Source organism: Talaromyces amestolkiae, assembly GCF_001896365.1.
Source record: "Talaromyces amestolkiae strain CIB chromosome Unknown scaffold23.1, whole genome shotgun sequence".
Taxonomy (NCBI): Eukaryota; Fungi; Ascomycota; class Eurotiomycetes; order Eurotiales; family Trichocomaceae; genus Talaromyces; species Talaromyces amestolkiae.
In genome coordinates, this window is record NW_024468059.1 from 279,826 (window position 1) to 292,685 (window position 12,860).

At 44.8% G+C, this 12,860-nt stretch overlaps 3 protein-coding genes across 3 annotated transcripts; 2 read left to right on the plus strand and 1 right to left on the minus strand.

The window, feature by feature from the left end:
* Window positions 1-182: 182 nt before the first annotated feature.
* On the minus strand, window positions 183-965 carry BHQ10_009257 (uncharacterized protein; the record flags this gene model as incomplete). Its single annotated transcript, XM_040882153.1, has 1 exon — window positions 183-965. The coding sequence occupies one exon, from the start codon at window positions 963-965 to the stop codon at window positions 183-185; it is 783 nt and encodes a 260-aa protein (XP_040737759.1).
* Window positions 966-1,565: 600 nt separating this feature from the next.
* On the plus strand, window positions 1,566-3,923 carry BHQ10_009258 (uncharacterized protein; the record flags this gene model as incomplete). Its single annotated transcript, XM_040882154.1, has 1 exon — window positions 1,566-3,923. The coding sequence occupies one exon, from the start codon at window positions 1,566-1,568 to the stop codon at window positions 3,921-3,923; it is 2,358 nt and encodes a 785-aa protein (XP_040737760.1).
* Window positions 3,924-10,012: 6,089 nt separating this feature from the next.
* Window positions 10,013-11,100, plus strand: BHQ10_009259 (uncharacterized protein; the record flags this gene model as incomplete). Its single annotated transcript, XM_040882155.1, has 2 exons — window positions 10,013-10,287; window positions 10,356-11,100. The coding sequence occupies 2 exons, from the start codon at window positions 10,013-10,015 to the stop codon at window positions 11,098-11,100; spliced, it is 1,020 nt and encodes a 339-aa protein (XP_040737761.1).
* Window positions 11,101-12,860: the final 1,760 nt, after the last annotated feature.

A 12,860-nucleotide genomic window follows, 5' to 3' on the forward strand; every position in this document is an offset into this window, starting at 1 on the left:
ACGTCTCTTCCGCAAAAAATCATGATTTACGGGCTGCAAATGAAAAAGAGGAACAAAAAGGCGAAAAGTCTAAGAAACAGAGATCTACTGAGCAAGCTACCACTGGAGAAGAAAATCAAGTGCCTGTGAGCGGCACGATTAACATCTTTAGATAGGATAGCTAGGATAGTAGCACAACACCATTACCGTGACTCTGACTGATGATTTAATCCTGGCCTTCCATCCGTTTCTGGTTTTCGGGCAGCGAGAATAAGGAAAAGTGGACGATGTCTCTCTCTCTTCCACTCAGGATACTCAGTAATGTACTCAGTCGTCGGCGTCCATTCTTTAACTGCCGTCAAGATAAATCCACTGGCCAGAAGCAATGAGATATAGGTATCCACCGTGCGATGTTGTTTGTGTACTTCCTTCCCAAGCCAGTCCCGTTTGCGAAGGCCCTCTTCAGCATAAGAGTCAACACCCCACACAGTGTTTCCATCGACACCTGTCGTCCAGGCTGGGGCAGTAACAATAGGGGCAGTGAAGATGGGATGTTCAATCGAGAAAACAAAACGCCCTCCGGCTTGAAGTCGCTTATAGACTTGTCCAAAGAGCTCTTTCACATCTGTGAGATAATGAAAAGCCAGAGAGCTATAAACCAAGTCAAATGAGTCCTCTCCCAAGTCTATTGCCTCAAGATCGCCGATACTGTATGTGATCTCGGGATGCGTAGTTAAAGCTTTTGCTTTCTGGAGCATATTCTGAGAAACATCAATCCCATGTACTTTTCGGGCTCCGCTCTCGACTGCCCATCGACAGAACCACCCAAAACCACATCCAAGATCGAGCACATGGTATCCCTGCACATCTCCGACCAAATCCCGCAACAGAGGCCACTCTAAAGCGCCATCGAGGCCTTTCTGCGAACGAGGCAGCTCACTGTAGTTTGCAAAGAAAACAGGCTCATCGTATGCGTTTTGCGACATGATGACCGATTTTGATCCTGTGAGGGATAGAATATAGTTCAAATGGGCGAGGCCCTTTATTTGTAAAAAAATTTGCGACAGTGAGTGAATATGTGTGGCGCAGTACACTTACTAAGTCTTGATTTGGTGCCCGCTCAAGCACGTGATAATTGATAATTGTCGAAGGAATTGTAGGGCATACGCAGCAACGAATCACGTTCTGGGACTTTGCTCTATACGGAATAGAGGCCTATATTTCGCTTGCTCATCTCTCTATGTGCGTGTAGGGTACCTATGCCTTTTATCATACAATTTAGGTGGTAGTAAACATTCCAAATCAACTCTCAACAAATAGTCAAGTAATTCCGAATAGGCCTTATGAGCACCCCGTTGGGGGCACTAATCGGCACCATTAACAAAACGTATACGATAACGCTCAGACGGTCAGCAAGCTGCCTAAATGGGCTGCCAACATTTCAAGCTGCTTTGAGCAGGTCCCCGCGTTTACTATTTAAATGACCGAAATACAGAGCTGAAACCATCGCGGGGCTACAACACAAGAAACACGTATATTGGAGCAACCAAGCAAAGCATCTCAGAAACGCCAAAGAACTTTTAATAATGGCGGAGCATTTATTTTTCCCTGAAACTCCTCAAAAGCCTCTTCGAATAGAATATAATGGTCCGCTATACGATGGCGCCGAGTGGGATGAATACCCCATCCGCCATGGGTGGAAAGACGAAAAGGGCGAGGAAACATGGACTGGGAGAGACCGAAAGAGGGTTGAATGTTGGCTTTATTTTGGAATGCTATTTTACGTATTTGGAGAGAAGCTGGACCAGTCTGATTTTATTCTCTCCGAAGAAGTTTATGATGATTATTATGGGCCGAGACAGAAGCAGTTCTTGACTACGACCCATCTCCATAAATACATAGACGATGCCCAGGAGTGGGAGAGTAAAAAATACGGCGAACGAGCCGTAACAATTGTGGAAAAGGTCTGCAATGAGCTGGAGAACAACAAGGACAAGTTCCTTCTGCGGGATGACATGAAACTAGCAATACGCTTGATTTGTCGCGCCCTCTGGAATGCTACTGTTAAACGAGACGGAAAGCGAACTGAACCCCAGCACGTTTCCAAATGGCTACTAAGTAACACCTATGAGACTGCTGAAATGATCAGGAGCGGATGGTGTCCATGGGAAATAGTGAAAGCTCGTTTCACAGGCTGCTATGTTGACACTATAGCGTATCTGCTTCAGCTTGATCGCAAAAAACCGACGTGGGACAATAGGACGCATCTTGATTGTAAGATGACAGAATGCGTGGCACACAATATCGATGAAAGTACTTATTTGATGAGGCACGTCGCAGAAGGATGTGAATGCGATTGTCTGCAGGCGGATGCTGAGCAACTGCAAACTATTCTAAAAAATGGAGACATCCCTCTTGTGAAAATCACACCTCTGGCTGGCGAGAGCGACGATCCAGGATTCAAGGTTGAGATTGTTCGCAAAAGGACTGGGAGACCATACGTGGCGATCTCGCATGTGTGGTCCGATGGAATGGGAAATCCTGATGGTAACTGGCTTCATAGCTGTCAGGTGGGACTTCTCTACGAGCAGGCGAGGCGTCTCGTCTCAGATAAGAAACACATCCCACGACAAGTTGGCGATCCCTTGGAGCACGTCGAAGCCGGTATGTCTCGACTGGCTCATTTTGCTATCAATCAGACTCGTGGAAAGGATAAATCAGTATTAGTATGGATTGATACATTGTGTGTCCCGCATGAACGGGACGCCCGAAATTTGGCAATCCAGCGGATTCGGCAAGTTTATCTAGACGGTATGTTCATTGATCTCGCTCTAGATTCAAAGTATAATGAAAGCTCATGTATGATATCAGCATATCGAGTCTTAATCTTTGATTCGGAAATGCGGCAAGTCGAATCGAACTCTATCTCTCGGGCACAGCTTCTCACCCGAGTCGTATTCTGCTCAGGCTGGATGCGTCGTCTATGGACGCTTCAAGAAGGGCTCGCGGCCAAATACCGTCTTTATATGCTATTTTCCGATCAGCCAGTCAATATAGCCACTATCGGCGACGAGCTTCTCACCAAAGCCGACAAGAATAAGTTACCTATCTTACAAGAAAGTATCGCAAAACATGCGATGGCGGTCTGGTTCATTTTTTTCAAGGAGTCGGTCGATTACGCATCGAAATTTCTGCGGACATTGGACGTTCTTGCAAGCCCGTTTATGAAACCGAGTTTTGACAAGGGTCATATATTGTCTTCTAATTGGTACAACGTGGGTACACGCACTGCTACGAAACCGGGAGATCGTCCCATTATCTTGGCTGGTGTGTTGGACATGGACGTTAAACCAATATTAGACGCCAAGGGTCCTGAAGAGCGTATGCGAGTTTTTTACAGCATGTTGAACGAATTTCCGTACGACATCTTATTTGAGGCGGAGCCGCGTTTTGAAGATGAGGGGATGCGTTGGGCAGTGAAAGCATGTCAATACTCCAGTACGCCCCATTTTCTTGGAGGGGAATCAGGCAAAATCACTCCCAGAGGCCTGCAGGTATCAGCTTTGTCTTCTTGGTTATTTCCGTCTGTAGTGGCGTTGGATATAAGCAGTGAGGATTTTCAGTCCACTTCCGGTGACTGGCTTGTGCAGCATAACCTGAAAGGTGTAACCCAACCCGATGCTTGCACATTGCATTTCAAAAGTTCGGTGAAGTTGATGCCGGATAAGGTATATGGGGTTATCTTGGAATCGCATACTGGGCAGCACTGTCCTTTTGCTTTGGTGGAATATCAGTCTACAGAGGCTGACAATGTTCACTATGCCCGGCACGTGGGCGTGGGATTTGCACGACGTGTTTTAGTTTGGGGTCTTTTACCTCAAGATGGATACCTGCTACCGTTTGGCTTTAAAAGCCTTGAGAAACGGGTTTGGGTCGTTGGCTAGTCTAGATGTCATGCGAGCCAAAGCGAATCAAAGTCGGAACGTTTGAGATGTCTTGCAATTTCTCCTGATAGTCGTCCCGCGCTTTTTGGTTGCGTCAGAGAAGTCGAACTTTAAACCCACTTTCAATTGGCTGTTATAACTTTTGGTTCAATTTTCTCTTACATGGACCGTGTAAAGTAATGCTGATCCAGGGCATTGCGAGTGGCTTTGGATAGGGAACGAAGCCGAATGTCGATGCCAACAAAATTACCTAGAATCGCAACATTCGGAACATAATGTGATGCCACCTAAGTCATCGAGCTCGGATTAACTAGTAAGCAGCGCCAACCCCTTTTTATCAAATGGGAACACACGAGTGGATTCAGGCGGTGTAATATTTATTCACCTAAAAATATCACCTCTTAATTTCCCTTAACACTTTTCATTTTTTTCACTAGCCGTGTAATTGACTAGGTAAGATCAAAGTGAGACCCGTGACCAGATACATGACTATTGTCGTAAACCGATACTTGGCAAGCGTCTACAATTCTGTTGCAGTAGTTCGAGGAGTTGTCCTCGACTGCGGCCAACAATGAGGTATTGGGCACGGAGGCAAGTCGTCACAGAACTTTTTTCTCTGTCTTCTCCCTTGCAAAACTTCGCATTTATCCCACTAACTTTTATCAAATGGACAGGGAGTAGACTTGGTATGGCAGCTATTGCCCATGCCCATGCACTGTGGAGGCATGTCTTGCGATACGATCCATTGCATCCAGATTGGTTCGACAGAGACCGCTTCGTTTTATCAAATGGACATGTCGCAATCCCCCAATATATCATGCTTCATCTTGCCAGATACGAGAAATAGACAATGGAGCAGCTCAAAGGCCATTGCCATCCAATCGCTCTCGACTTCAGACTCCAGAGATCGCCGGCTCAGTCTTTTTTAATTTGCATGAGATGACTTAATCTCAAGTTGGACAGGCCGGCATTTTTATGATATGAAATAATGGGATCATCCAGGGTTTTCCGACTAAGCGTCATAATCAGCCCTTATGCCTTGATTTTTTGTTACTAGCCTCGGGCTTTCCCGATCTGGGGATGACTTCCAACCAGTCACAAACACCCTCCTCTATCACATATCTCTACCCCGGGAGCTCATGTACTCGCCAAGGATTTGAATAATGTTGTTGACTGACTTCCAGCTTCCGATCAGCTACGAAAATAGTAAAGTTGGTTGTTGGTATACACGGTCCAGTTCATGGGTTGGGGTAAGGTATGTCTCATAGACCTGCGAGGTTGAGTCCTGCCAATAATAACTACTAGATAGAAGGCTGCAAGCTAATCAAGCTGATTGGAGATCTTGTATCTTAAAGCTACACTAGTCACTAGTTAGGGCACTCCAGCTTGCTTAGAAATTAGACAAAGATCTTAATTTAAAGCATGGCTAGCATATAACCTTTGGTTGCTTATCTGAGACTTTTTACTCTGTGCTCCAAACATCACGTGCCCTCAGTCTAAGTCCTTTTTTTTATTCTTCCTTGTTCAGATTTCTTCTCTTCCGCTTATCATTCATCTCCCTCTATGCTGCTGATATAGCTAGTCATTGATTTAAAATGAAACCCCAACAGTGCCTGCCGCCACGGTACTTTATCGCTTCCGCAATAACTTCAGTTGGCGGCCTTCTAAACGGGTAGATACTATCTTCTTTCCTATTGAAAATTGGAAGCTAAAGAAACCTTCTGTACTAAGTATCTACATTTCTATTCAGACTTGATACAGGAGTAATCGGACCCGTTACAGTGATGCCCAGCTTTACTGCCACCTTTGGCGAGATCTCATCCTCTCTCCATGGTCTAGTAGTCTCCTGCGTACTTCTCTCTGCGAGTTTTACCTCGCTGTTTTCCGGCATTCTGTCGGATACTTTGGGTCGCACGCGCGCTCTTGCTATAGGGGCAGCCGTCTTTGGGGTTGGTGCTGTCATTGAGGCTACTGCAAGTCGTCTCGGAATTTTGATCCTAGGTCGCTTGGTCGTTGGTGCAGGTGAAGGATTATTTCTCAGTACCTTAGTGGTGTCAGTTACAAACCCATGCTTTGTCAATCTCAGTGAGCTAAATAACATATCTAGTTACATCTGCGAAATCTCTCCAGCAAAATGTCGCGGTCCTCTTGCATCAATGGTGCAACTTTTCATCACCATAGGACTGATGGTCGGTTTTTTCATGTGCTATGGAACTATAAAGAACTCGACTAGCTTCTCTTGGAGACTTCCACTTGCGCTCCAAGCTGGCATAGCCTTTGTGCTATCCCTACTAGCGTTATACTACCTCCCCGAGTCTCCTAGATGGCTTAACCATCGTGGTCATTCAGACAAAGCGGAGAGTGCTTGGGACAAGCTAGAGGTAGCAACAGCTGATCGAGGTCAGGATACCGTACGGGATTCAGAGCATCACGAACAGCAAATACATGCTAGTTTGCTCAATCGACTCCACGCTTATTACTCTAATGGCGTTCTTAGTTTGCGACGAGTGATGGGTCCTGCATCTAGGAGACAGGCCCTTCTAGCCATATTCCTTATGTCTATGCAGCAATTGAGTGGAATTGACGGGGTCCTCTATGTGAGTCTTTCTTTATCTTGCTTTTCTGTGTACTGACAATTTCATAGTACGCGCCTCTTCTCTTTCAACAAGCTGGACTCTCTTCATCCGAAGCCTCATTCCTTGCATCTGGAGTCTCGGCAATCTTAATATTCGCAACTTCGATACCTGCATTTCTCCTGACAGATAAGATCGGGCGACGATTATCTACTTTGGTTGGTGGAGTCGTGCTGTCTGCAATCATGGCAACTATTGGATCACTATACGCGTCTGGGAGTGTCCATCAGACTTTTGGACCTGGCCGATGGGTAGTGATAGTGTCTATTTATTTCTTCTCCATAGCATATTGCATGAGTGAGTCTTCTTTCCCATTCGTATGAGATGTTTCTTTCGAGCACTACTTATGTTTTTGATTTAGCATGGGCTCTCGGAATCAAAGTTTACGCCAGTGAGATACAACCCGTACCAACCAGGGCAACAGTTACAAGCCTTGCTCAAAGCGCCAATTGTGCAAGTAGCCCTTCTATTCATATTGCTTCGATCCTCTATCTGTCTGGAATAGTGATTTCTGTTACACCGTACTAATATTCTGATCTAGCTGACAAACTTCTTTGTTGCTCTTATCACCCCAGTTTTGCTCGCAAAGTCGTCTTTCGGGTTATACTTCCTTTTCTGCGGATGTACTATCGTGACTGTTGCAGTATGCGCACTGTTCATGCCCGAAACGAGAGGTCGTCAACTTGAGTCAATCTCGGAGGTATTTCTGAACAATCGAAATGCCCTTAATGCTTTTCGACGACGTCGACTATCGGGTCTCCTTTAACCGTTTGAACCTGATAAGCTTTGGTATTGGACACGTTTACGAATCTCGTCAATATTCCCAAAATTATTGGTATCACCCTTGTTGGTAGATCTGAATTCGCAACTGCCGTTACAGTCAATGTGCAAGACTTGTCGAAGAGATATCAGCTATGGGGCAATTGATATTTACGTTGCTCGAAATAGAAGAGAAAAAGATCCTGGTACTAATATGAGGAAGGGTGCCACAGCTAGCAATGAAATAAACCCAGAACCATTCCTGCTTATTGTCTCTGCATCGGATTATATGCGGTGTCGTAAACCACAATCAAGGCCAGGCAAAGATGCTTCAATGAGACGGTATTCGATCCATTTCGCATAATTGGATGACGGTACTTCAAATCATCGCCTAAATTGAGCGACTGACCAGGTTACAGTAGCAGCCATAGAGATCCAACACAGTCAAATCACGTACGGTTTCATTAGCTAAGTAGCCGATTCGAAGGCTGTTTTCCTGGTACGAACAACAAGATTCCAACTAAACATCTGCAATAGTGGTTCATGAACTATGTAAAGTGAGAAAGATATTGATCCGTGCAGAACTCTAGTCGAGAGCAGTGACTGGACGGGTCATAATTGATAAGATGCGTTTAGTATCATGGAAGCAACTAGCGTGTAGTGCAGCCCTCGCCTTCATGCCATGAGAAACCTCGAATATCCGTGGCTGTATCCCTCGCCCACTATGTGGTATTCCGGAAATGAGCCATGATATACGCGCAGGAGGAGTTCAACATAACGGCACGTCAATTGCAACCTATTCGTCAGACTCGGAGAAAAATGCCTCCAATGATTGCTGATCTTGTTAACAAAGTTTACTGATCCTGCCTCACTGATCACTGTCTGCAGCGGAACATAACTGTTTCCAGAAGCCACTCGTTGCTGCGGTTCTCGTTCAACATGCATCCTTGCTAGATGTCATTAGGAACCTCGGCTAGGACGTGCGGAATCCTCAGATCGTTGACTGGTCTATGTAAGGCAATATAGACTGACCCTGGTCTTATCTCTACAGCCTTGACTCCAAGAACTGCACGAGATAGCAACGCATCTAAACCGCCCATACTAGCCATGGTTTATACCTGTGGTCCTTGGATTATCCCTCTCATTTCCACCCATCTTAATTCCACCCAGGCGCCCCCCCATCATGGCCGACTTTTCTTCGTGGCCTTCCCATATTGTACTAGACGCGTGCTTTGCACGCGGTGACCCTGAAACGAACAAAACACAAGACGGAGATGTTAAATTATAAATAACTACTCAATTTTAACAACTCAATTACATACAGAGTTTATACAGTCATTGCACACGGTTTGATAAGCTTACTTGTGATTCGCTCATTCATGGACCCTGATGGCGGGAGCTAATGCATCTGATCAGCCTCGCCACCAATTATTATTCGCTTCTTATATCAGTCTAACCAGAAGAGGTGAGGGCGGACACTATCACGCATATATTAAATTCAATATAATTAGATCCCTAGGTGCCTACATGTGATTCTAGAGATCTAGGTCTTATCAAACATAAGCATTAGTCGTGTTGTTTTGTGTTCGTACGTTATGCAATCTCTACTGTTAGATGGAATCTCTCCAGACCCTCTAGAATAAGTATGGTTTTTGGGTAAATGCTACGATGCTAATCGTGTATGTAGCGATGGATCAATGAGGTACCAAGATTGACCGGCCGAAATGCCTGTTAGCGTCTGATTTACCGTCGCCCCGAGTCATGCTAAGCATAGTAGAGGTACACGAGCTCATTATTCACTATAGACCAAGGCTAGGTGCTCTCCACTCCACCAAAATTAGAGAAACCTGTGTGACGGCATGAAATCCAATAGTAAAGCAGGAGTGTGAGCATTGAGCTAGACCAGTAATCTCGTGTGTTGTAGTGTCTGACTAAGAAGGAACTCTACGTGTACATGCAGTTCTAGCATAGAATAATTTAGAACCCGTGTAGGCAGAAAAAGCGTGGTTTATATATGTGCTCGTGTACAGAATAAATGAGCTGAGGTCAAGAGCCAATGAGCATGAACAGTAGCTCATAGTTTATGTACGTAGTAGTAAGGATGCGGCTGACACCTACCCAAGACAGTTTAGTGCGGCACAGCTCACGACTCAGTACGGAATAAGTTTCCGAAATAAACAAACTCACGCTGGACAAGTGTGGCTTCAATTCCCATCTACTCTTGATCCTTGAAAAGCTATGTGGTCCCGATGCGAGACTAGTAAGGGGCGTACTTGTCATTTGAATTTCGCCGAGCCCCTCCCCAGGATGAAGCCGCATCACTCCTCAGACCATATTACTGATTCGTTCAGTTTCGCGGAGTCATAATGCTCCCTCGCCAATGATTTTTCCTTGAATGACGAAAGTATGAAATTAAAACAGTCCAGTTCGTTTGTGAACCTGCAACACTTATTACACGTCATCCTTTCTTCCCTGGCAGGCAAAGTCCTGCTAGTTTCTTTGGTCCTATATGGAATTGCTTTCGAGTATTGCAGACTGCATTACTGGCGTGATCCCCATTCAGCTTTTTTCGATGAGACACACGTCTACGACCTGAAATATAGTCTTTATCGAGAACATGAGGCACTTCAACACATATCCGCATACAATGCAAGAATTCAACCCCCGATAAGTATCTACGCATCTTCAAATCCTCGAATGTGTCTGGCTTTCGTAACCGTAAAGCGAGACCATGTGAACTACTTCGATGCATCCGTCGGATCTCTCCTCAGCGGGCTGGATGATACAGAGCGTCGTGCTCTCTCAGTCAATGTGCTCTTTGCCAACACTAATCCTGAGATTCACCCTAGCTGGGGCCAACTGTGGATGAATCGGCTAGTTGATTCGGTATCCTCATATAATGTATCTGAAGAGGAATTTCAGAGGCTTCGAAGCCTTGAAGAGAGTCACAACTGGTATGAAAAGGGCGTTCAGTGAGTGTCTCTAGTTTGATGTTAGTCCCACGTCGACAACATTGAACCAGCTTACTAAAGTCCCGTAGCGACTATACGTACGTCTTAGATCAATGTTACGTTACCGGTACTCCATATATAGGTATCTTCGAGGACGATATTATCTTTGCGGACGGATGGCTACCGAAAACTCTCCGAGCTCTCCATGGCATAGACCACGAATTGAAAGCCGAGAATTGGTTATATCTTCGCCTTTTCTACACCGAAACTTCCCTGAGTTGGACCAGCGATGATTTTGCATACAGCCATATGGGCCTCGTTTTTCTTCTCACAATGATTGCAGCCTGCGGTGCTCTCTTACTTACTCGTCGAACGCTGCCCAGCACTCGTCGACATCTAGATATCGCGACCATCACGGTGATTTGTACAATTACAGTTCCTGCGTTCACCGGCCTAGTTTTCATGATAGGGAAATGTAATATAACACCCATACGCGGCCTTGTGGAGATGAACAAGTATGGTTGTTGTACGCAGGCCCTGATTTTCCCTCGTGATCAAGTACCAAACCTGGTCAGCTTCCTACGCGAACGCAACGAAGGGCAGACGGACTCCTTGATTGTAGAATATGCCGATGGGCAAACTCTGCGTCGTTTTGCTCTTGCGCCGTCCCAGGTCCAGCATGTTGGTATTCGCTCCAGCCGCGACAACTTGGAAATCAATACCCGCAGTACGTGGGCGTTCTGGTTCGAAGAAAATGATCCTTTGGCTTTACGTCGGGAACATGAGTACTCCGTAGAAAGGGGTGACATGAATTTCAGTGAAAATGCTGATTGATATATTGTATATACCGCTGGTACTACTTGGTTATGTGATGGTGCGAAACCAGTAGCAATAATTCAACTACCTAGGTGTTTGTCGGCGAAAACATTTAATCGTAGCAAATAGTAGTTTGTTTTAAGAGCGTGATGACCGGTAATTGTCTAGAAATGCGTTCTATAAGCCTACATGTACTGTCATATTATAAACTACCTATATCAACACCCTACTGTAATAAAAAAGATGATAATCTATTGTCATAGCACAGATACATAATACGAGTTAGCTATTTTATAAATTAGCAATCCTGTAGCAGTCTTATAGAAGGCTTATAAGGCTTAATTTGATACATATCTCCCTAATTTGATATTTTATAAATTTTTAACTAGCTTAAAGCCTTCTGTGCTTACCTTTTTATAGATATATATATATATTTTTTCCTCATCGGGAGCGCACCTACGCACGACACAAATCTTATGTATGAGGCCTCAATTTGGTGTTTAAATTTGATATGTGAATTCTACTTTCTACATAGATTGATTTGCTCTTACCTACAAATCTAAGCCCACGTACGAGGCCTTTGGGGGTTGAATTTGGTGCACAAATTCCCGAACCCCCCAATCTAGTTGGCACGCGCTCACGTACAAATCTAGGGCACGGATTTACATTGAGTCTATGTACGAACGAGCCTACCTACGTACGAGATTGGTGGTGGACGTGGTGTTGGGTGTTGTGTATATTCAGGAGCGTTGATGTGTCTTATAGCCATAACGTAGCCTCACCATCATGCTACAAATTCGTCATATGTCAAATCTCGTAATAATCACAAATGTATTCCATTTTTCGGCCGGATGACAGCATGCTATAAAATGACAGAGCTGTCACTAGGCCTTACAGGGTCCTTACAAAAATCCATATATTTCCGCCATTGTTCAGTATGGAGGAAGAAAGAAGAAGAAGACCAAGTCATGGTCCATGCTATATTTAGACATTGGGCTAAGTGGGGAGACGGAATACTCCGCGAGTCCGTAGTGTATCTTGAATACGCTGTTATTCTAAGGCCAATACATCTGCATATAAAATTATTCAGGATTGTTGGAAGGATCGTTTGGTAGTATTGAACGGTTCGCTAGCCACGAGGAAATGAATCGATCTCACATGCCGCAAAAGCATTACCATATCTTGCTGAGAATTGAATATTTACAAATACAGACTGATTACAGGTTCGTTATCGGCCAGCAACCAGTCAGCGACCGCAAAGAATGTGGGGCTCAATGTATAACGTTTATCATTGGCTGTCTCTACGTAATTTACATCTACAACACATCATTTCCCTTGGCAACTGGAATGCGGCACACATTTTTCTGCCTTTGATACGAGGAAAGCAAAGGAGAAAAAAAAAAAAAAACAAAAAGTATGCGCCTAAAAATCCATCGATTGTACGTGGTTCGGAGCTTACCTTTCCTATTGTAAACGTTGCGCTTTTGTACGACGTGACAGGCTCGTTCGAGTCTCCCTTTTCCCAGGTTTCCCCGTAACGGAGGCTCTGAAATCTGGAAAGAGAGGGCCCGTTCCGGCGGATCATATCAGTTCCATAGTACGTGAATACATAATAACTCTCCTCGGTTGTTCCATTGAGCATCTAATAGATAGGCAAAGCAGCGGGCAAATAATTAACAACCAATTACGTAGGAGTCGCCGAAGTCAAAAAAATGTTACATGCAACTCTCATACACCGTTGTGGCGAGCAAATTGACCCCTGTCCAACTTTGTTTCAG